Below are 25,264 nucleotides of genomic sequence, written 5' to 3'. Positions count from 1 at the left end.
CAAGGAAGAGGCTGGGGATAACTGGAATGTCATTAACTAGAAAGCATTGGTGGAATCTGTAAGGGCCAGAGAGGAAGTAGCATTTCATTTGAGGCAACAAGGATGGTTGCAGACTTTGGTTTGTAGGCTCACAGGTCATCATCAGAAAGTAATGGTTTAGGGAGCAGTTGAAGATTCCTTTAGTTTTGGAAATAATGCCAACTCAACTCAGCCTCCAAACAGGGAGTCCAACTGACTTTGTTTAGCATCTTTCCTACAGAGAGGGATAAGGAAGGAAAAGGAACTAGGCAAATTCTAGATTTTTATTTCAACTCTGACCAGAATGCTGGCTGAGTCTTTAAAAAAAAGTCCGGTTTTATTTTAGCTGAAAATGTGATGAAAGGAATTTTTCTACTTCTCATGTGGCCAGGAGAATTAGGGTCCCTTAGAGTCTAGGGTGGTGTATTGTATTGGCCTGTGGCCATCTGATGGAGCAGGAACTAGGATACAGCTCCCAGTTCATGAGTGAGAAACTTGGTGGGGAAGTGTTGGGTCATGATGGCAATCATGGTCAAGGGCCTTCTATCTTCTGGCCAGCTTTTTCAGTGCTGACAGGCTCATCAATGACAATCTTCTTTTTTTTTTTTAAGTCTTTTTTTCACCTTGTCAGGTCTGTGTTCAAAGGGCAAAAGGAACAAGGAGGGGATAAATAGAGCAGGTGATTGAGCGTCTGAGGGGAGTGTAGATTATGGTCTTCAGATGCCCTTCTGCTTTTACTGGCTGATTGCCTACTTTTTCAAATAGAAATGAAAGCTACTTTGCAAGAAGTGATTTGGGAAGGCATAAACAAAGAATGGGTCTTGGTTACTTTGATGTTTGTGGTGTTTAAACTCTGAATTTGTGTGGATGTGTCTTTTTGAATTTTTAACCCCCCCATGCAACCTTTGTGACTTAACAGGTGCTACTTGTGAGCAGTAGTCGCCATCCAGACAGATGGATTGTCCCTGGAGGAGGCATGGAGCCTGAGGAGGAGCCAAGTGTGGCAGCAGTTCGTGAAGTCTGTGAGGAGGTATGCATGGAGAAGAAAGGGCACAGCTATGCCTCGTCATCATGAACCTGTCCTATCTGTGTAGTTCTTTAATAAATCAGCACTCACTGAATGAACATACAGTCACAGAAAAAGGACAATGAATGGTTCCCCGGTCCCTCCTTTATTACCGGGTGATGGAGTTGTGACATGGTAATGTTAACCAGGCACTCTATGCCAGACTTCCCATGACTTTTTATGCCAGACTTTTGTGACTTCCCATGGATTTCTTCCAACACTGCCTATTACCTGTGGCACAAAATCAAGAAGCAAATCGTTCCTCACCTCTAAGGAGTAAGAGGAACAGGCAGCATTAGTATAAATGACTCGTTGTCATTAAGCTTTGGAGGAGGCCCTTGTTTTCACGTGCTTACTGCATCCTAGCCATGGAACTGTGGCCAAAGCAGTGAATCTGTTAGCCAGATACTGTTAATGGTACAACTTGAGAGATAATAGTATCTTCTTTTTTATTTAGTCACATGATGTTCCACATACATGTGTTGAGTTTCTGGGCCATGATATCCTGCTAGATACTCCAGAATAAATAGAAGAAATAAAGTCATGCACCCTTAGTTCTCTTATTTCAAGAATTTACAGTCTGGGGGAAACTGAGAAACAGATTGCAATTCAAAACCCAGAGAAACGAACTATTGTTTTCCCATAGCCTCTTGTGGTGACACCATGCTCTGCTCTTCTTGTTATCTCATTTAGGACTCATAACTCAGTTGTCTAAGCTTTATTGCTACAGTTTACTCGCCCTGGTCACATAGGTAGTGCTTTTGAAATCCATTTCCTCGTTCTAGAGGGAATTTAAGATTGATTCTAAGAACATATAAAAAAGCATTTACAACAAGTCTAATTTCTATGTTTCTTTTGGATCCAGCTTTTGGTGAAGTGCACTTAGAATAATCTTACCCTTGGAATATCCAAGGAAGTCTTTCCTCGCTCTGAATTCCTACACTCACATTGGCTTATGTTACTGTCGTTGTAGCATCTATCTTACACCCATAACTAAATTGTTCTCTCTGAGGGCAAAAATCACGCTTCCCATCAAAAATCCTTACTTTCCATGCCTGTTCCTGTTACACAGCTAGGTGAACAGAAATTAATATATGCTTCTTTGATAGGTAGAACAATGGTTGGAACAATGCAGATGCTGAAGAAATACCCTAAATAGAAATTGTCAGAGTATAGAAAGTGATAAACATTAACAGAGAGGATATGAGAAGGCATTCTTACAGGAGGCTAACCCCGGTAGAACCAAATGGAATTAAGAGAGGGTGTAATGAAGAGAACATTGACGTGGGAATCCTGGTTTCTGTTACTGTCAGTTAATAACTGTGTGACCTGTGAGAAAGTAACTTTAAACACCCTGGACCTTTGTCCTTCATTTGAATATCTTCCTTTTTACTCCATCGTGGAGGGAGGGAGGGGAATATGAGGTTCAAATGAGAACATGAGTATGAATGTCCTTTGTGAATTATGTATCACTCTACCACGTAGGATGTATGCAGCTGAAAATAATATTATGCCCATTACTGTTCTGTAACAGGCTTATTATATCACATAATAAGTCATCTCAGGTTGGCTGGCTCAGCAGTATTAAGAACCCAGGTGCTTCCCGTCTTTCTGTTCTGCCATCCTTGGTACATTGGCTTCTGTTTGCGGGCTTGTCTCCTTGTGGTGACAAGATGGCTATCACAGCTCTATCCTTACACATTCTTTTCAAATGTAGGACACAGTTTTACCTCATGGGTCTCTTTATTTGAGAGAAAAGAAATTTTCCCCAGAAGGTCCCCCAGCAGACTCTTTATGTTGGTGTTCCAGAGTTGCTTCGCATGCTTATGCTTAAACTTCCTGGCAAAAGGTATATCAGTTCCATGTTTAAACTACTGGAGCCGAGGCCGGGCGCGGTGGCTCAAGCCTGTAATCCCAGCACTTTGGGAGGCCGAGACGGGCGGATCACGAGGTCAGGAGATTGAGACCATCCTGGCTAACACGGTGAAACCCCGTCTCTACTAAAAATACAAAAACTAGCCGGGCGAGGTGGCGGGCGCCTATAGTCCCAGCTACTCGGGAGGCTGAGGCAGGAGAATGGCGTAAACCCGGGAGGCGGAGCTTGCAGTGAGCTGAGATCTGGCCACTGCACTCCAGTCCGGGCGACAGAGCGAGACTCCGCCTCAAAAAAAAAAAATAAAATAAAATAAAAAAATAAACTACTGGAGCCTTCACCGTCTAGGATTTGACTTGGAGAAACCTCTTAGACTTTAAAGCAATTTAAAAGCATGACCAATAAGAGAAGATAAAATGTTTATTTTGTTAGAAATTTAACTTATATTGGAATGTGCCAATACATGTTTACTCTAAAAAAGAATGAATAGGTAATATATAATTTTAAAAGGAGAAAAAATTTATTATACAGCCCATACAGTCTCTGTCACAGCTACTAAACTCTGCCATTATAGGGCAAAAGTAACCATAGACAGTAAAATACATAAACAAATGGGCATGGCTGTGTTCCAGTGAAGCCTTATTTATAAAAACTGTGGTGAACCATAGATAATGCCTGGTTTAAGCTCTTGCTACTCAGAGTGTGATTGATGGACCAGCAACATCAGCATCAGCCAGGAGCTTGTTGGAAATGGAAAATCTCAGACCCCAACCCAGATCTACTGTATCAGAATCTGATTCTAATAGGACCTCTGGTGATTTTGAGATCCTACTGCCTTAGAGTATTGAATTCTTACCAATGAGTGTTGTGAGAATTCTTCCTGATGGATCTGTGGAGAGAAATGCTCTTTGAGGGATGGACTGTGGTTTAGTGGTCTCCACACCCATTCCAATAACTCTTCTGGCATGGAGAGATTAGAAAGCTAAAAAGTACTTTTCCTAGACTCAGGTAAGGAATGCACCTAAGTCTCCTTGATGATATTTAGATATCCCCAATACAAAGCACTTGTACAAGATTGCTTTAGTCACAAGGAGGTCATGTTCTGAGAGCAGCGGGCCCATCTGTTTTGGTGGCACACATTTAGACAAAGGAGATAAGGTTTTGGAATTGGCAGCTATAGTGTCAACTTCCTGATTTGGCTGGTGGCTTTTATTTGGCAGCTTCCTGATCCGCCCCAGAGACAGCAACTCCCTTGGCAGTCCAGTTCTGCCATGTGGTTTTAAGAATTGTTCTTGGAACCTAGGCCTGTGTTTCTTGAGCTCTCCCAGTGATTCTGTAAACTGTTTTTATCCCTTATAAACCATTATCTTAAACTAATCAGGTTGAATTCTGTTGTCTGCAATTATTTTGAAATTTGAGGCCACAAGACCCATCAGATTGACCCAACCAGATTCCCTGTGAATGTTAACAGCTGCTTTAGTTGTATCAGACGTTCTCCTCTGCTTGGCCATGCTAACCCATCAAGGAATTGAGGTGTCTTTGCAAAGCATCCCCCTCTAGAGAAGAGTGTCCAGTAGCCCGTGAGAGAGGTGTCTGATCTACAGTGTGTCAGTAGTTTAATGAGGCAGACTTGTTTCTGTGGGAAAATGAAGCTGTGACAGAATCCAGTTCAGAATCTGCACCTTCCTCATAACTGTTTACTGATTGAATGTTACTTGTCTGTTCAACAAATATTGAGTGCCCATCCATCTTGCACAAAATACTGGGCCACAAATTGGGGATACAGAAATTTGGGTTCTGCCATCATCACGTGAGCTTAACGTCTTACCAAGAATACAGAGTTAATAGGAAACTATAATTTGAAAATTCAACTTTGAGGGAACAGTTTGTACAGCATGCTGGGGCACTTGTTGGCAGAGTAGCCAACTCTGACACAAAGACTGGCTCCTAGGAGAATGTTTGGATGGTTATAGACCTGCTCATTTAAGATTTTTCCATTTTGGAGGGACTTTGGGGATACAGTAGGTAGTGTGATGGTGGTCTTATATATGATATCCCCACATAAGGGAGATTAGATAGAGGAAGGATGAAGTAGCTGGTGAGCTTTTCTTTACTGTGAAGCAGAATTGGGTTCCCACTTTCCTGTCAGACCTGGGATAATGCGGAATTAGAAGGGTGTAGACACACCCTGAAGGGCAGGGATGATTCTGTACTTTGCATCCCTAGGCTTGAGGGCACCAGAAGCTTTGCCTAATTCTTTCTGTAGGAACTCGAAGTTTGACTGTTCAAATAAGTGGTGTGGTAGGGCCCATTGGTGGACCTAACTGAATAATTTTGATTTAAATCCAGTTGGCTTCTGTAAGTTCTAAGGTGCTTAAGGCAAAAATAGTGTTTGAGAGTGACCATGCAGTTGTGAATTCAGACAGATTGTTACAAGACCTGAAGTGGAGTGGTGGTTCTCGAGTAGACAGAGAGGAAAAAGTTCAAAGACCTTGTGCAAAGACTTGATACTTGGTTTTAGGAGTTATGGTTGGAGTATCTCTGGCAGTTCTACTTTTGTAGAGCACATTTGGAATTTGTGTCTGTTTCAGGAAAGCTTACCTTATTTGTTGTCACTGTTGCTGTTCTGTTTTTGAGTGCTACAGTTGAGTTGTCCCTGGGTTATACAAGTGCAGCTAAGATGTAGAAAACCAGATGTTTGCAACAGGAAATGCATTGAGGGAGTAGGAAGGATATAGGGTACTGTACTTTTGTTTCCTGGAAATTGCATAGTAACCTTCTATAGGTAAAAGGGAGAATAGTGTGAAATAGGAATAAAGTACTCGTGAAGCAAGGAAATGAAAAGTGCAGCACAAATAATTAAAGTACATTCCTCATATGTTTAGTATCTTACCTAACTCCTCTCTTGAAAGAATCCTGATCTTGAAACTTTATTCTCTCAATAATACTAGAATAAAGTGTGGGATATGATCATGTGATTCTTCTTTGACTGCAGGCAAACTCTGCCTGCCATTCTCAGCCTTAAAGAATCCTTCCTGGCCGGGCGCTGTGGCTCAAGCCTGTAATCCCAACACTTTGGGAGGCCGAGACGGGTGGATCACGAGGTCAGGAGATCGAGACCATCCTGGTCTACACGGTGAAACCCCGTCTCTACTAAAAAATACAAAAAAGTAGACGGGCGAGATGGCGGGCGCCTGTAGTCCCAGCTACTCGGGAGGCTGAGGCAGGAGAATGGCGTAAACCCGGGAGGTGGAGCTTGCAGTGAGCCGAGATCGCGCCACTGCACTCCAGCCTGGGCGACAGAGTGAGACTCCGTCTCAAAAAAAAAAAAAAAAAAGAATCCTTCCTGACTTCAGATCGAGACCATCCTGGCTAACGCGGTGAAACCCCATCTCTACTAAAAATACAAAAAAAAAAAAAAAAAAGAAAATTAGCCAGTCGTGGTGGCGGGCACCTGTAGTCCCAGCTACTCGGGAGGCTGAGGCAGGAGAATGGTGTGAACCTGGGAGGCGGTGCTTGCAGTGAGCAGAGATTGCACTACTGCACTCCAGCCTGGGCGACAGAGTGAGACTCCATCTCAAAAAAAAAAAAAAAAAAAAAAAAAAAATAATAATCCTTCCTGACTTGGAGCAAATTTTTTTTCTGCAGTCAGAGGAGAATCATATCATCTTATCCCATATTTTATTACAGCATTATTGAGAGGATAAAAAAAGTCTGTGAACTGCTTTGAGCTTTAGAGTAAGTATCCAAATAAATAAAATGTACACACAATAAAAATAAAGAGAACATGTCATTACAAAAACAGAAACAGTTCAGTGGCTTCCATCAAAACAGAATGAAAGAAGTGGATTTTCCAGTTTTATTAACAGAGAATTAGACTTGAAATCAGAGACTTGAAATGTTGATAGATGTTTTTTATTGTCCTTGAAGGGAAACTTTTGTAAACAAAGCACTATTTAGAGGTTTATTTAGTTTTCAAAACATGCTTTCAGATCTGATTTTTTATTTGGAAATGTAGGAGATTTTAATAGCCACTTTTTGAGGGGCTTTGTGGATAATACCTCTATACCAATTAGTTGAAAACCTTCAGATGTTTCAGATTGCATTTATAAATTTAATATATTTGATTTTTTTTGAGAATTTCAGTTGTCCCACTTAAAAAAAAAAAGCTTCATAAAGCTCTTGAATGAAGAAAAGTCTTGTGAAAAACTACTACAAGTAAACAGGGGGAAGCACTTTAGGGCATTGGTCTGGACAAAGATTTCGTAGGTAAGACCTCAAAAGCACACGTGACAAAAGCAAATATAGACAGATGGGATTGTATCAAACTGAAAACCTTCAGCACAGCAAAGGAAACGATCAACAGTGAAGAGATAGTCTACAGAATGGGAGAAAATATATATGCAAAATATTCATTCAACAAGGGATTACTATTCAGTATACAAAGAACTCAACAGCAAAAAAAGAATCCAATATTAAAATGTGCAAATGATATGATAGACGTTTCTCAAAAGAAGACAAATAGCCAAGAAATACATTGAACAAGGCGGGGATTAGGGGCAGCAACACCCCTCCCAAACTCCCCCCACTCCACTCAAAAGTGTGTATATAACCTTTTGTTTGTTTGTTTTGAGTCAGAGTCCCGCTCTGTCATCCAGGCTGGAGTGCTCACTACAACCTCTGCCTCTGGGTTTCAAGTGATTCTCCTGTCTCAGCCTCCCAAGTAGCTGGGATTACAGATGCCTGCCCCCATCCCTGGCTAATTTTTGTATTTTTAGTAGAGATGGGGTTTCATCATGTTAGCCAGGCTGGTCTCAAACTCCTGACCTTAGGCAATCCACCCACCTTGGCCTCCCAAAGTGCTGGGGTTATAGGCATGAGCCACTGTGCCCGGCCCTTATATCACTTTTGACTCTACAAAAACTTAACTGCTAACAGTCTAGTGTTGACCAGAAGCCTTACCATTAACATAGTCAGGTAACACAAATTTTGAATATTGTGTGTTATATATACTGTATTCTAGAGAAAAGAAAATGTTGTTAAGAAAATCATAAGAGAGAAAAAATACATTTACTATTCATTAAGTGGAAGTGGATCATCATAAGGTCTTTATGCTTGTCATCCTCACATTAAGTAGGCTGAGGAGGAGGAAGAAAAAAGGTTGCTCTTGGTATCTCATAGATGGCAGAGGTGGAAGAAAATTCATGTATAAATGGAGCCACATGGTTCATACCTGTGCCGTTCAGGGGTCAAGCTGTATATGAAAAAATGTTCAACATCACTAATCATCAGGAAAATGCAAATTAAAACCACAGTGAGATATTATCTTCCCCTAGTTAGGATGGCTATTACTTAAAAACACAGTAACAAAGCCAAGAATGCCGGGCATGGTGGTTGATGCCTATAATCCCAGCACTTTGGGAGGCTGAGGTGACCAGATCACCTGAGGTCAGGAGTTCGAGACCAGCCTGGCCAACATAGTGAAACCGCCTCTCTACAAAAAATACAAAAAAAAAAAAAAAGATTAACTGGCCTTGGTGGCAGGTACCTATAATCCCAGCTACTTGGGAGGCTGAGGCAGGAGAATCACTGAAACCTGGGAGGTGGAATTTGCAGTATGCTAAGATCACGTCACTGCACTCCAGCCTGGGTGACAAGAGTGAAACTCTGTCTCAAGAAGAAAAACAAACAAACAAACAAAAACAACAAAGCCAGGGAGGCTGCAGAGAAAAGGAAACTCTTATATGCTATTGGTAGGAATGCAAGTTAGTATAGCAGTTATGGCAAGCTGTATGGAGGTTCCTCAGAAAACTGAAAATAACTTTGGGAGGCCGAGGTGGGCAGATCACAAGATCAGGAGTTCGAGACCAGCCTGGCCGAACTCCTGTATTTGAAAATACAAAAATTAGCCAGGCATAGTGGCGTGTGCCTGTAATCCCAGCTACTTGGGAGGCTGAGGCAGGAGAATTGCTTGAACGTGGGAGGCAGAGCTTGCAGTGAGCCAAGATCGTGCCACTGCCCTCCAGCCTGGGTGACAGAGCAAGACTCCGTCTCAAAAAAAGAAAAAGAAAACTGAAAATAGAACTACCATATGATCTAGTGATCTCTCTGGGTGTATATCCAAAACAAAGGAACTCAGTGTATTAAAAGTCTGCACTTCCATGTTCATTGTAGAATTATTCACAATAGCCAAGATACGGAATCAACGTAAGTGCCCACCAACTGATGAATGGATAAAGGAAATGTGATATATATAAGTATACACACACACACAGCACTCACACATAATACACACACCATGGAATAGTATTCATCTATAAAAAACAGTAAAGTAATGTCATTCATGGCAGCTGAACTTGGAGGACGTTAACAGTAAGTGAAGCCAGCTGGATGACTCACACCTGTAATCCCAGCACTTTGGGAGGCCGAGGTGGGTGGATTGCTTGAGGTCAGGAGTTCGAGACCTTCCTGGGCAACACAGTGAAACCTCCCCTCTACCAAAAATACAAATACTAGCCAGGTGTGGTGGCACATGCCTGTGGTTCCAGCTACTCAGGAGGCTGAAGTTGGGAAGATTGCTGGAGCCCAGGAAGTCGAGGCTGCAGTGAGCCATGATCATGCCACTGCGCTCCAACCTGCATGACAGAGTGCGAGACCTCGTCTCAAAAAAATTAAAATAAAGGAGAAATAAGCTAGGCACAGAAAAGATGAACACCACATGTTCTTACTCGTATGTACAAACTCTAGTGTTCTATAGCACTGTAAGGTAACTATACTTAATACTTACTGTGTTATTTTCAGATGAGATTGGGCACGTTCATGGTGGTATGGCCATAGACAATTGTGTGTTTTCAAATAGCTACAAGTAAGGATTTTGAATGTTCCCAAGACAAATGATAAATATTTGAGATGATGGATATGCTAATTACCCTGATTTATCATCATTTGTTTGTTTGTTTTGCGACAGAGCCCTGCTCTGTCACCCAGTCTGGAGTGCAGTGACACGATCATGGCTCACTGCACCCTCCATCTCCTGAGTTCAAATGATCCTTCCATATCAGCCTCTTGAGTACCTGGGACTCCAGGTACGCGCCACCATGCCCAGATAATTTTTATATTTTTATAGAGGCTGTATTTCACCATGTTGCCAACGCTGGTCTCAAACTCCTAGGCTCAAGCCATCTGCCCACTTTGGCCTCCCAAAGTTCTGGGATTACAGCCACATTATGCCCAACCAGATTTATCATTATGTATTGTATACATATAGCAAAACGTCACTATACTCCATAAATATGTACAATTATTATGTGTCAATTAAAATTAATGACAAAAATATTTATAGCCCGGCCTGGTGGTATGGGCCTATAGTCCCAGCTGCTGGGGAGGCTGAGGCAGGATGATCACTTGAGCCCAGGAGTTCAAGACCAGACAGGGCAGCATAGCAAGACCTCATCTTAAAAAACAAAAAGAAAAACAAAACACAGCATTTTCAAAGAAATACAAAGTTTTATAAAACACAGAAACACTTTTTTTTACAAACTCCTGTAAATCTCATACATTACTCTTAGAAATGTTTTAGAGTCTTTAAATATTCCCATGCTATATATAAGCTTTGTAAGATTTTTAACTTAAAATCATGAGTCAGAAATAAATTATTCAACTATATTTTTGAAATTTGAGGCCACAAGACTGCCAGCCAGAATAGGTAACATTCTCGTAAGCATTACAAGATCTTAGATTATGTCTGGTCTCCTTAACACAGAAATACTTAATGTGGTAATAAACATCATAATATTTAAGACTAAAGTATTATAAATTATAAAATACTTATTGATTCCCTTGAACATTTTTATATTTAATTCTAAATGTTTCTAGGATTGAAAGATGCTTACCTGCTGAAGAAACTGAGTCTTCCTATTAAATGAGGCCACAACTCTTAGGTGACCTGATAGGGCATGACTCTGTTCACTTTTGCTTCATCAAGACTCCATAACTTCACAAGGCTGGGGGTCGTGGAGTTCACACAGCATGAATCAACATAGCTAATTTAGTGCATCAGCGTGAAGGTTATTTCATTCATGAAGTCTTTGTGATTCCTCATAGTAGGTTCACTCATGCTGTATGTTTCCATTGCAGTCTGTATTTCTAGCACTGTGGTATTGTTCATGCTTTATTGATGTTGCTTGTTGAATTATCTGTCTTTTGTGCTAGACTTTATACTCTGTATAGTCTCCTTCCTCCCTTCCTTCCTTCCTTCCTTCCTTCCTTCCTCTTTCTTTCTCTCCCTTTCTTTGTTTTTCTGTCTCTGTTTTTCTTTCTCTCTTGCTCTCTCTTTCCCTCCCTCCTTCCCTCCCTTCCCTCTCTTCCCTCTCTTCCATCCCTTTCCTTCCTTCCCTTCCTTCCCTCCTTCCCCCTTCCTTCCTTCCTTCCTTCCTTCCGTCCTTCCTTCCGTCCTTCCTTCCGTCCTTCCTTCCGTCCTGCCTTCCGTCCTGCCTTCCTGCCTTCCTTCCTGCCTTCCTTCCTCTGTCACCCAGGCTAGAGTTCTGTGGTGTGGTCATAGCTTACTGTAACCTCAAACTCCTGGGCTCAAGCAATCTTCCTGCCTTGGCACCCTGAGTATCTGGGACTACAGGTGCATGCCACCATGCCTGGCTAATTTATTATTATTATTATTTATCAGAGACAGGGTCTTGCTATGTTGCCAAGGGTCTCCTAGCTTCCAGCCCGTCCTCCCTCAGCCTCCTAAAGTGCTGGGATTACAGGTGTGAGCCATTGTACCTGGTCCCCATTTTTTCTTTTTTTCTTTTTTTGAGATGGAGTTTCACTGTTGTCGCCCATGCTGGAGTGCACAATCTTGGCTCACTGTAACCTCTGCCTCCTGGGTTCAAATGATTCTTCTGCCTCAGCCTCCTAAGTAGCTGGGATTATAGGCGTGCACCACCATGCCTGGCTAATTTTGTATTTTTAGTAGAGACAGGGTTTCTCCATGTTGGCCAGGCTGGTCTCGAACTCCTCACCTCAGGTGGTCCACCTGCCTCGGCCTCCCAAAGTGCTGGGATTACAGGTGTGAGCCACCGCGCCCGGCCCCATTTTTTCTTGCTCGTTGTTGAATCTCCTGTGCTCAACACGTATCTCAAGTGCTTCATAGAGTGCTACAATTATTGACCTAACTATTGGAACAGCTACAGAAATGCAACTGCAGTATATCCTTTTAGGTTGTCAGAAATAGACATATTCTCCAAATGCATCAGTTAAGTGAGGAAGAACATGACATTGTCACAGCACCTGCCCAGCCAAGGCTGTACAAAGCTGGAAACTTGGGTCACAGTGCACAGGCAGGCATCACTTGTGTCAGGTGGAACAACAGTGGGAATGCAGAGTGGCTCAAGGAGCCTGGTCACATGCCAATGGCTCAGCCCCTCTCTTCTACTGCGTAGGACCTGCCTATCTCATCTCTTCTCAGCCTCCTCACTTACTGCTTTTATATTGTGTTTTTCCTCTCTTATGCAAAACTTACTGGTCTGTTGACTCTGTATTCAGCCTTCCTAAAAGAGGACCTGATTAGTTTTGCCTAGTGACAACTTCATGTAGTATGCCCCTTTAGGCAGAGCTGCCAGGCCACATCATCAGCATCTGGCCATTTTGAAAATGTCTACCTTACCTTTGCGTCAGTTGCTGATATTTGATTCTCTTAGCTGTGCTCAGAGTAGTGAAGTCATGTGCTATAAAAGCATGACAACCCATGGTTAAGTACCATCTGCAGCAGCTTTTCCAAAGGTCCTGTGTATGTAGTAGGAACTGTTATTATCTACATTTTATAGGAGAGAAAAGGCTGAGGTTGAGTGATTTGCCCCAACAAGTTGTGTCCAGCCTAATGTGCTCAAGGTAAGATTTGAATCCAGGACATCTTTCGTCCCCAACACTCCTAATGCTATGGCTCCTTGAAAGATGTCCACCAAAATGTTTGCAGTGGTTATATTTATGTTAGTTTATAGGTTATCAAGTTCTCTGCATTGAGTGTGTGTTTCTTTTATTACTAGAAAAAGTTTCCATATAAACATGAAAGGATTGAGATTATTCAGTAGTTTATCATGGCATTGTCAGTCCTAGGTCTCATTAAATTCCACCTCTTTTAAAGCTTTGTTCAGCCCAGCTTAAAAATTGTAGCATATTGGCTGCATTTCAGAAACAGATAAATCTGAAGCAGTTGACACATTAGCAACCACATTTAAGGGCAGGGCTAAAATATTCCCTTTTGCAAATTAGCCTCGATTTTTTTGCTGCTCGTGGTCAAAATCCTATTAGAGTGACCCCTTACAGGGTTAGGGGAACAGGCTTGCTCCCATGGCCTGCCATGGGCTTTAGTAACAGTGCCTATTTAGACCAGGGCAGCAAAAGCTGTGTGAGCCAGCCATGTGATGATAGTCTTTCTGTAATAAAAAAGGAAAGCACCTCTTTGTATGATCTCAGAGCTATTCTTTCTTGCTAATTCAGTGGGAAAGGTAAAACTCTTGGCTGACAGGGAAAAAAGGGAAGCTGTGTCTGAAACTGTTCTGTTTTCTGTTTGTCTTACATTCCCATTTCCTTTACCTTTTCTCACCTCAGCCATCCCAAGAGTATTATCACAAAAATAGAGAACATCCAAAAACAGAAAAAGGAGAAAATTGTAGGCCTAAAGTATAGCCATTCATTGGTACCCGTTCCTTCATATTGGTTTCAGGACCCCTGGTGGATATAAAAATCAGCAGATGCTCAAGCCCCTTATATAAAGTGGCAAAGTATTTGCATATGACCTACACATACCCTCCCATATACTTTAGATCATTTGTGGATTACTTATGATACCTCATGCAGTGTAAACACTGTGTAAATACAGTTGACCCTTAAACAACAGGGGATTGAACTGCATGGGTTCATTTATATGTGGATTTTTTTCCAGTAAAAGTTACACTATTATACTGAGTGTGCCCGCCTCTCCTGCTTCCTCTTTTACCTCCTTCACTTCTGCCTCTGAGGTGGCCCCTGAGACAGCAAGACCAACTCCTCCTCTTTCTCCTCTTCTTCCTTAGCCTACTCAGTGTGAAGATGATGAGGATAAAAACCTTTACGGGACTCCACTTCCACTTAATGAATAGTAAATATATTTTCTCTTCCTTATGGTTTTCTTAATAACATTTTCTTTTTCTAGCTTTATTATAAGAATATAGTAATATTACACACAACATACAGAATATATGTTAATCAACTGTTACTGGTAAGGCTTCTGGTCAGTAGTAGGCTATTCGTAGTTAAGTTTTGGGGGAGTCAAAATTATATACCCACCGGACATGGTGGCTAGAGCTAGGAGTTTTGAGAGCAGTCTGGGCAACATAGTGAGACACTATTGCTACAAAAAACAAAAAATTTAAAAAAATATTAGTTGGGCGTGTTGACATGTACCTGTAGTCCCTACTTGGGGGTTTGAGGAGGGAGGATTGCTTGAGCCCAGCATCAAGGCTGCAGTGAGCCTTGATTGCGCCAGTGCATTCCAGCCTGGGTGACAGATCAAGACCCTGTTAACAAAAAGAAGTATACACAGATGTTTGACTGCGTGGGAGTTGGCACCCTACCACCTTGTTCAAGGATCAACATTGTTCAAGGATCAACTATAGTTATACTGTATTGTTTAGGAAATACAAGGGAACAAAGTCGGTACCTGTTCAGTACAGATACAATTTTTAAAAAAATTCTTGATCTGCAGTTGGTTGAATCCACAGATGTGTAGGGCACAAACACGGAGGGCCAACTGTATTTGCAGTCAGCCTGATAGTTTGTGACATAGCCATTGCTTTTTTAAAAAGTGTGATTAGTTCTCTGTGACTTCCTCACTTACATCCTCATAGTACTTCTGTGCTGCTCCTCTGGCTCATGCCACCTGTTGCTTTGCCGTAGAAACAATCCATCTTCAGGTTGGTGGTGTCTGCTTAGATTTCCCTGTATCTCTGCTGCCCTCCCTCAAGTTTTTGTACAAGTTATATATGTACGGTGTCATACATAAAATACAAACTCCACAGCATGTTTTACTTAATTAACCTTCATTAAAGAAAGTTTGTAAAAGAAAAAAAGAAAAATCCAGGTCATGGACAACTTAAAAAGAAAGTTTGAAAGTCTAAATACCTTAATGTAGAATAATTGAGGTTGCCTTCCTAATGGCACCGCAAGAGTTCAGATCTGCTCAATTATCTCTCGCCTTGTTAATCTATCTTATAACAGCCTATCAAGAAGTTATTTTAGTCCAGGCGCAGTGGCTCACCCTTATTATCCCAGCACTTTGGGAGCCCAAGGTGGGTGGATCACTTGAGGTCAGGAGTTCGAGACAAGCCTGGCCAATATGGTGAAACCCCATCTCTACTAAAAATAGAAAAATTAACTGGGCATGGTGGCACATGCCTGTAGTCCCAGCTGCTTAGGAGGCTGAGGCAGGAGAATTGCTTGAACCTGGGAAGTGGAGGTTGCAGTGAGCCGAGATCGTGCCATTGCACTGCAGCCTGGGCATCACAGTGAGACTCTATCTCAAAAAAAAAAAGGAAAAGTTATTTTAACTCTTGATTCTATTTATATTTTCCTTTCTTTTCTTTCTTTCTTTCTTTCTTTTTTTTTTTGGAGACAGAGTCTTACTCTGTTGCTTAGGCTGGAGTGCGGTGGCGTGATCTCAGCTCACTGCCACCTCCACCTCCCTGGCTCAAGTGATCCTCCCACCTTGGCCTCCTGAGTAGCTGGGACTACAAGTAAACGTGCACCACCACACCCAGCTAATTTTTATATTTTTTGTAGAGCCAGGGTTCTACTGTGTTGCCCAGGCTGATCTCGAACTCCTGAATTCAAGTGATCTGCCCACCTTGACCTCCAAAAGTACTAGGATTCTAGGCATGAGCCACCATGCCCGGCACCATTTGTATTTTCTAATAAGAACATGGGAAATGCCTTAGTGAACTTTATTTTAAAAATATGTGCCTTCTTATCCTAATTCCTATACCATGTATTCCCTGTCCCTGCAAAAGAATAGTTGTTCTTGGCCAGGCACGGTGGTTCACATCTGTAATCCCAGCACTTTGGGAGGCCGAGGCAGGCAGATCACCTAAGGTCAGGAGTTCAAGACCAGCCTGGCCAACATGGTGAAACCTCGTCTCTACTAAAAATGCAAAAATTACCCAGGCGTGGCAGCAGACGCCTGTAATCCCAGCTACTCGGGAGGGTGAGGCAGGAGAATTGCTTGAACCTGGGACGTGGAGGTTGCAGTGAGCCGAGATCGCACCATTGCACTCCAGCCGGGGGAATAAGAGCAAGACTTCATGTCAAAAAAAAAAAAAAAGGTTGTTCTCATATTCTCGTATATATTATATATATAAAATATATATTTATATGTATGTGTGTATACGTATATATGTATTTATATGTATATCTCTCTCTATATATATACACACACGTAGCAACCAGAACGCTCCATATGGTATCTCCGAACAGTCTCTAACAGGAAAGCAGAATTTCATGTTTCATTTTATACAAGAGTAGAACATTTTTATTTTTAGAGACAGTCTCTCTCTCTATTGCCAGGCTGGAGTGCAGTGGCGTGATCTCGGCTCACTGCAACCTCCACCTCCCAGGTTCAAGCGATTTTCCTGCCTTAGCTGGGACTACAGGCGCATGCCACCACACCCAGCTAATTTTTTGTATTTTTAGTAGAGACAGGGTTTCACCATGTTGGCCAGGATGGTCTTGATCTCTTGACCTCGTGATCTCCCCACCTTGGCCTCCCAAAGTGCTGGAATTACAGGCGTGAGCCACTGCGCCCAGTCTGTCTTCGATCTTTCTGATAAGTGCATAGAAGAAAACGCTGATGTATGCTGCCTTCCTTCTCTGATTCGGCTACCTATAAGAGAAGGGCACCGTCCTATGATCACATGATTTGCTTGACTTTATCAATCACTTGGATGACTCACCATCCTTACCCTTCCCTCTTGTCTTGTGTACGATAAATATCAACGCGCCCAGCCATTCGGGGCCACTACTGGTCTCTGCGTCTTGGTGGTAGTGGTGCCCCAGGCCCAGCTGTTTTCTCTTTATCTCTGTCTTGTGTCTTTATTTCTTATGATCTCTCATCTCCACACATGGGGAGAACACCCACCAAACCCCTTAGGGCTGGACCCTACATCTCACACCTGTAATCCCAGCACTTTGGGAGGCCACAGCGGGTGGATCACCTGAGGTTAGGAGTTCGAAACCAGCCTGACCAACATGGCGAAACCCTGTCTCTACTAGAAATACAAAAATTAGTTGGGCATGGTGGCAGGTGCCTATAATCCCAGCTACTTGGGAGGCTGAGGCAGGAGAATTGCTTGATCCTAGGAGGCAGAGGTTGCAGTGAGCTGAGAACATGCCACTGCACTCCAGCCTGGGCGGCAGAGCAAGACTACATCTCAAAAAAAAAAAAAAAGCTGGATTCTCATGTAAGATCTTCTGATCTTTCAATGTGGGCAACTAATTTTAAAAATGTTAACGTAATATCTGCATATGAATTAAAAAGACAACAACAATAGTAGGACTGAAAGGCTCATAGTGAAAAACAGCCGAAGTATGTGTTAATTAAATGAATGAGCTGTGTTCCAGATTTTAACTTTATTTTAAACTGTAAATTGATAAACTCCAACCTCTTAGAAGATAGTTTTTGTTTTTGTTTTTGTTTTTTGTCTCCGAAAGCAAATAACGGTTTTTAACCTTGAGAATATTTTACTGTTAAATAAAAATATTAAAATTAGAAAGTGTATCTAGATGTAAATTGCTATAAGAGAGACTGTGAGTTACCCCGTTTGTTTAAAAGCAGGCTTTATTTAGATGAAATTCTTGAACTTCCATTATTTAATTTTTAAAGGATTTTAAATCACATGAATATGAATTCCTAATAACAATGTACAAGTATGGCCTATGGCTTTATCTTTAAAATCAGAACTAAAATAGGCAAGTAATTTTTCTTGCCTATTTTATGTATGTTTGACATTTTTCAAAATGAAAAGTTGAGAAAATAAGCATAAATTCTTATTATATACCAGCTACATTCAAGATCTGAGCTGGAGGCTACAAAGGACAGTGATGTGATAGATGCCACTTTCCCTAATATAGAGTGTGTGTTTGTCAGTATTGGCATGTCTGTCAGCACTACCGTGTCTTTATTTTTACTTGGTAAGAAGACAGATATTTTTAGCTCCTTTGGTCACAGCACTACAGTATGTAAGAATCATCGTGTCTTAATACATTATATGTGAGGATCTTATTCTGACAATTTATTCTTTTTAAAGGATTTAGTGGGAAATGTGGATCCGTAATAAAAATTGCAGGAAAGCCTTTGTTCACCTAACATGAACATATATTTTTGTGTGAGGAAGCATCTTTATTCCGCCCTCCTAGGAAAACTCATACACAAAAATGTAGCAAAAGAAGTTAAAAGCTTATCGTTAGAAAAATAATTTTGTCTGGGTGCAGTGGCTCACGCCTATAATCCCAGCACTTTGGAAACTAAGGTGGGAGGATCACTTGAGCTCAGGAGTTTGAGACCAGCCTAGGCAACAAAGGGAGACCTTGTCTCTACAAAATTTTTTTTTTAAATGAGCTGGACATGGTGGCTTGCACCTACAGTTCCATCTACTCAGGAGGCTGAGGAGAGAGGATCGCTTAAGCCCAGGAGTTTGAGGCTGCAGCAAGCTATGGGCAACAGAACGAGACCCTGTCTCTTTAAAAAAAAAAAGAAAAGAAAAAAAAAAGAAAAAAAATTGATTATATAAAGTGATCAGAAAAAGCATATCATGTTTTATTGTAGAAGGCGGTGTGAGGCAGTTTTACATTAGAGGACAGAATGAATCCCATAGATCTCTGGCACTACCTTTCAGACCCTTAAGTAAATTGGTATTGAATCCCGTTTCTGGCAGCTGAGAACTTAGAAAGGGCCTTCCCTCTCAGTTACAGTTCAGGGATGAAGGCAAACCTTGGCATAGACATAGCCTCCAGTGAAGGGCCTGGCTGACATGCAATTGTGATGATTCCTGTACTCAGCTTTTGCTCTGTGCTCATGTGCCTGAGTGTAATTCAACACTGGCCCCAGAGCCATGTTCCTAGTAGAACCGCCTCTCTCTCTTTTCAGAGAAGCGTCTCTGCTCTGAGGCTGTTACAAAATGGTAAATGGCTGCCCCTGGATTATTTCCATGATTACTTCTAGAGTCATCCTAAAGATGATTGGCTTTTTAGTGACTCTGTCATTCTGGTTTTTGCAAAAATTCATGGTAGATACTATTGACTGTATGAAAAGTGGTATTCATAACGTTATTACATATTTGTGTTAGTGACCATTTTAGCTTTAAATATATGGGTGCTTTTGACTGAGACCATTAGAGTGATTTGTGAAGTTTTAACCCTAAAAATGGAGACATGCTAGGTGCAGAGGCTTATGCCTCCCAATACTTTGGGAGGCCAAGGCAGGAGGATCGCTTGAGGCTAGGAATTCAAGATTACAGTGAACTATGATCATGCCACTGCACTCTGTCCTGGGCAACCAAGTGAGACCCTATCTCAAAAACAACAGCAATAGCAATAACAAAAAACTATATAATCTGAACAAGGCTTTTATTCTGAAGGCTTTTTTTTTTAAGTGGAGTCTTGCTCTGTCGCCCAGGCTGGAGTGCAGTGGTGCGATCTCAGCTCACTGCATCCTCTGCCTCCTGGGTTCAAGCCATTCTTCTGCCTCAGTCTCCTGAGTAGCTGGGATTACAGGTGTGTGCCACCATGCCAGGCTAGTTTTGTATTTTTAGTAGAGACGGGGTTTCCCATGTTGGCCAGGCTGGTGTCGAGCTCCTGACCTCAGGTGATCCGTGCACCTCAACCTCCCAAAGTACTGGGATTACAGGCATGAGCCACCACACCCAGCCCATTCTGAAGGTTTTTAAGTGCTCCTTGTAAGCTATTAATGTATCAGTGTAGCCAAGTTTGATCACTTGATTAAGCTAGTGCCCACTATAGCTTACCATTTTTTTCTGTTTATAAAAATAATACATGTTCCTAGTAGAATGAAAAGACAGAAAGTGCAAAGAAGATTATATAGTACCCTAATTCTATGGCTAATTATTTTTTCCCAGCTTTTCAATCATGAAAATTTTCAAACATGCAAGAAAAATTCAAAAATAGTAAAACAAACACTATACCTTCTTCTAGATATAATATCTTTTGACCTTTTGCATACTCGCTTTATCTTTCTATATTGTTAACTTTTTTTGGCTATTCCATTTGAATGTAAAGTTGTAGATAGTGTGACACATCACTCCTAAATTCTGTTCTTTAGCATGTATTTCTTTTCCTTTTCTTTTTTCTCTTCTCTTCCCTTCCCTTCTCCTCTCTTCTCTTCTCTTCTCTTCTCTTCTCTTCTCTTCTCTTCTCTTCTCTTCTCTTCTCTTCTCTTCTCATTTCTTGTTTCTTTTCTTTTTTTGAGACAGGATTTCCCTGTGTTACCCAGGCTGGAGTACAGTGGCGCAATCTCTGCTTACTGTCACCTCCACTTCCTGGGCTCAAGCAGTCCTCCCACCTTAACCTCCTGAGTAGCTGGGACTACAGGCACGAGCCATCACACCCAGCTAATTTTTGTATTTTTTGTAGAGATGGAGTTTCACCATGTTGCCCAGCCTGGTCTTAAAATCCTGGGTTCAAGAGATCCACATGCCTTGGCCTCCCAAAGTGCTGGGATTATGGGCCACTGTGCCCAGCCTGTCTTTCTTTGTGTCCGCCCACCCTTCCTCCCTCTCTTTCCTTCTTTCCATTTTAAAATTTAGATTTGGGGGATACATGTGCACATGGGTATATTTGCATGTTGCTAAGATTTTGACTTCTAATGACCGTGTTACCCAAGTAGCAAATATAGTACCTGATGGGTCGTTTTTCAACCTCCCCCCACCCCACTTTTAGAATCCCCAGTGTTTATTGTTCCCATCTTTGTGTGCATATATACCCAGTGTTTAACTGCCACTTATAAGTGAGAACATGCAGTATTTGGTTTTCTGTTTCTGTGTTAATTTGCTTAGGATGGGCTGCAGCTGTAAGCACGTTGCTGCAAAAGGCATGATTTCATTCTTTTTTATGGCTGCATAGTATTCCATTTTGTATATGTACATTTTCCTTATCCAGTCCACCATTGATGGGCACCTGGGTTGATTCCACCTCTTTGCTATTGTGAATTAGTAGCATGCATCTCTTTGGAATAAGGCCAGTCTCCTGCATAACCACATACCATTGTCACACCTAAGGAGGTTTATAATAATTCCATAATATTATCCGGTATTGATTCTATATTCAAATGTCCCTGGTTATCATCAAATGTTTGTTACATTTGTTTCCTCACTAGGCCTTAACTTAGGTTCATACATTACTGTTGATTGTATGTCTTTTTAGGCTGTTTCATCATAGAACTGTATTTCCATTCTTTCCATATGCCTAGCCCCCATGATACTGACTATTTTATAAGAGTCCAGGGGCTGGGCATGGTGGCTCATGCCTGTAATCCCAGTACTTTTGGAGGCTGAGGCAGGTGGATCATGAGGTCAGGAGATTGAGACCATCCTGGCTAACAGTGAAACCCCTTCTCTACTAAAAATACAAAAAATGAGCCGGGAGTGGTGGCAGCGCCTGTAGCCCCAGCTACTTGGGAGGCTGAGGCAGGAGAATGGCGAACCCATTAGATGGAGTTTGCAGTGAGCCAAGATTGCACCACTGCACTCCAGCCTGGGTGACAGAGCGAAACTCTGTCTCAAAAAAAAAAAAAAGAGTCCAGGGTAGTTGTCTCATAAAATGCCTCACATCCTGGTTTTGTTTGATTGTTTCTTCCTGGTTTCCTTTAACTTTTCCCCCCATCCTCTGTATTTCTAGCAGCTTAGTCTAAAACAGTGCCATCCAACAGAACTTTCTAAAGTGAAGGAAAAGTTATATATCTTCGTTGTTCCATATGGCAGCCACTAGCTTATGTGGCTCGTTAAACTAAGGCTTTCTGGGCACACTGCCTATGGGATAGTTCTGCTCCACAAGGAGCAGTAAAGCAACAACAACAAAAACAAACTAATTAAAATAAATAAATATAAAATTCAGTCTCTTAGTTACACTAGCCATATTTCAAGTGCTCAATAGCTACATGTGTATCATGGTCACCATTTTGAACAGCCCAGGTTTGGAGGCTTGATTAGATTTAGGATAAATATTTTTGGTGAGTTGCACATAGGTATGCTGTGTGCTTTCTGATGCTCATGTCACTTGAGGAGGTTCTAGTACCTGGGCGCCTTGGTGAGAATGTAGTACTGCTGAGTGACTTGCACACCCATGGAATGGATTGGGAAAGATAGTGATGGTCGATCTTCCCTGAGATTTGCCACTTCTTTTTTTTTTTTTTTTTTTTTTTTTTTTTTTTTGTTGAGACGGAGTCTTGCTCTGTCGCCCAGGCTGGAGTGCAGTGGCCGGATCTCAGCTCACTGCAAGCTCCGCCTCCCGGGTTTACGCCATTCTCCTGCCTCAGCCTCCCGAGTAGCTGGGACTACAGGCGCCCGCCACCTCGCCCGGCTAGTTTTTTGTATTTTAGTAGAGACGGGGTTTCACTGTGTTAGCCAGGATGGTCTCGATCTCCTGACCTCGTGATCCGCCCGTCTCGGCCTCCCAAAGTGCTGGGATTACAGGCTTGAGCCACCGTGAGATTTGCCACTTCTAAGCAGAGAAGAAATAATAAGTGAAAAATATGTATATTATACCTCACTGATGATCAGATAAATGCAAATTAAAGCAAGCTGGTATCTTGCTCTTATTAGATTAGCCAAGATTTTAAAACTAATTCTATTAATGATGAAGGAGACAACACATTATTATCATTGTTATTATTATTACTATTATTATTATTATTTTGAGATGGAGTCTCGCTCTTTCACCCAGGCTGGAGTGCAGTGATGTGATCTTGGCTCACTGCAACCTCTGCCTCCCAGGTTCAAGCGATTCTCCTGTCTCAGCCTCTTGAGTAGCTGGGATTACAGGTGCACACCACCAGTCCCAGCTAATGTTTTGTATTTTAGTAGAGATGGGGTTTCACCGTGTTGTCCAGGCTGATATTGAACTCCTGAGTTCAGGCAATCCACCTCCCTTGGCCTCCCAAAGTGCTAGGTTTACATGCATGAGCCACCGTGCCTGGCCTGAGATAGCACATATTATAACCTTAAGGATGTCTGTGCTATCTCGGACCCTATATGCCATTCTAACTGCTTTCCCTTCCAGGACCCCACACATCTGACATAATGCATGTGGTTCCCTCCTGTCCCTCCTTCTAGAAACCCTACCCTATCCTCTTGCCACCTAGAGACACCTCTTTCGGTTTTCAGCTTAGTCACTACATTTTATCAAAGCTTTTATGACTTTCCGTGCTGATACATAAGTACTTGTTTCACCATTTCATTGTAATATAAATTTCAAGTGTTTTTCCTATATATTTAATGTGGACTATTTATTTATTTATTTTGAGACAGGGTCTCACTTTGTCCAGGCTGGAGTGGAGTGGTGTGATCATAGTTCACTGCAGCCTCGACCTCCTGAGCTCAGGTGATCCTCCCACGTCAGCCTCCCAAGTAGCTGGGACCACAAGTGCATGCCATCATGCCTGGCTAATTTTCTTGTATTTTTTGTAGAAACAGGGTTTCACCATGTTGGCCAGGCTGGTCTCGAACTCCTAGACTCAAGAGATCCACCCACTTTGACCTCCCAGAGTGCTGAGATTACAGGCATGAGTCACTGTGCCCAGGCTAGTGTGGACATTTTAAAAGCAGAAAAGTAGGCACTGGATGCAGTGGCTCACGCCTGTAATCCCAGCACTTTGGGAGGCCAAGGCGGGCGGATCATGAGGTTAGGAGTTTGAGACCAATCTGGCCAACATGGTGAAACCCCATCGCTACTAAAAATATAAAAATCAGCTGGGTGTGGTGGCAGGTGCCTGTAATCCCAGCTACTTGGGAGGCTGAAGCGGGAGAATCGCTTAAACCCAGGAGGTGGGGGTTCCAGTGAGCCAAGATCACACTACTGCACTCCAGCCCAGGCAACAGTGCGAGACTCCGTCTCCAAAAAAAAAGAGCAGAAAAGTAAAAAGAACAAAATTTAAAATTTTCATACTCGCCACTAGTAACATTTTGATATATTTCTTTCTGTCTGTGTTTTTGCCTCTTAACAGCCCTCCTTCTTGACTGTGGGCTTTTCAAGAGTATTTTCAAATATTGGATACAGAAGTGAACTAGGAGGTTCATATAAATTATTAAAAAGGAGACAAGTTTCTCTTTACTGTTGTGATATTGAAACATATATATATGTTTTCATCTCAGGTTCCCGGCTTCTAACTGTCATAGCCTTTTGGAGTTAACAGTGTTTTGTTATAATGTTGGAGCACTTTAGGCTTCAGGAGCAGGCCTCAGAAAACAGAATCTCTGTCTCTGACTTCCTCCTGCCCTCCTTTTACCTGCCCAAGACAGGGCTCTAATCTTTCCCTGCCTTTCTAATTGTGGATCACAAGATCCTCATTCCAGAGAGGGTCATGCCCCATATGTTGGAGGAAGAAATCCTGCACAGAAAGGCCGAGAAGAATCTGAACAAACAGGCCTTGTTAGGTTTTCCTACTGAGTCGATTAGTATTAACTCATACCCTTTGTGTTCAATCACATTTCAACATGGTTGTCCAATCATGCCTATCCAGTGAAATCTCCATAAAAGGCCTAAGAGGACAGAGTTCAGGGAGCTTCTGGGTAACTGAACACGTGGAGGTTCCTAGAGAGCAGCACACCCAGGGAGGGCATGAAAGCTCTGTGCAGCTTCCCCCAACCTCACCCTGTGCATCTCTTAATCTGTATGGCTTATATTCATTGTAATATACCGGTAAATGTGAGTTTCCATGAGTTATGTGAGCTGCTTTAGCAGTTGAGCCCAAATAGGGGGTCGTGGAAATCCCAACTTGAAACTAGTCAGTCAGAAGTTCCAGAGGCCCGGACTTGTGATTGGTAGGAAGGAAGGAGGGTCTTGTGGGACTGAGTCCTCAACCTTGGTTTCTGAGGCTATGTCCCGGCAGATAGCTTCAGAATTGAATTGGATGACACCCTGCTGGCATCCATTGCAGAACTGATCCCTGCTTGGTGTGGGAGAGGAAAACCGCCACACATTTTGTTACAGAAGACTTCTGTGTTGATTGTTTGGTGTGAGAGCACAGAAAAAACATAGTTTGAGTTTTCCCT

General features: G+C 42.1%; 1 protein-coding gene across 1 annotated transcript in view; it reads left to right on the top strand.

Moving 5' to 3' along the window:
* LOC117087074 (diphosphoinositol polyphosphate phosphohydrolase 1) overlaps positions 1–25,264 on the top strand; it is a 115,058-nt gene that overhangs the window by 50,011 nt on the left and 39,783 nt on the right. Inside the window, exon 2 of the mRNA XM_033216848.1 lies at positions 938–1,048. Coding sequence (XP_033072739.1) covers positions 938–1,048 — 111 coding nt within the window. The remainder of the gene's footprint in view (positions 1–937; positions 1,049–25,264) is intronic.

The sequence above is a fragment of the Trachypithecus francoisi genome, unplaced genomic scaffold, assembly GCF_009764315.1.
Source record: "Trachypithecus francoisi isolate TF-2019V2 unplaced genomic scaffold, Tfra_2.0 Lachesis_group10, whole genome shotgun sequence".
NCBI classification, from domain to species: Eukaryota; Metazoa; Chordata; class Mammalia; order Primates; family Cercopithecidae; genus Trachypithecus; species Trachypithecus francoisi.
This window is presented reverse-complemented; position numbering and strand designations above follow the sequence as displayed.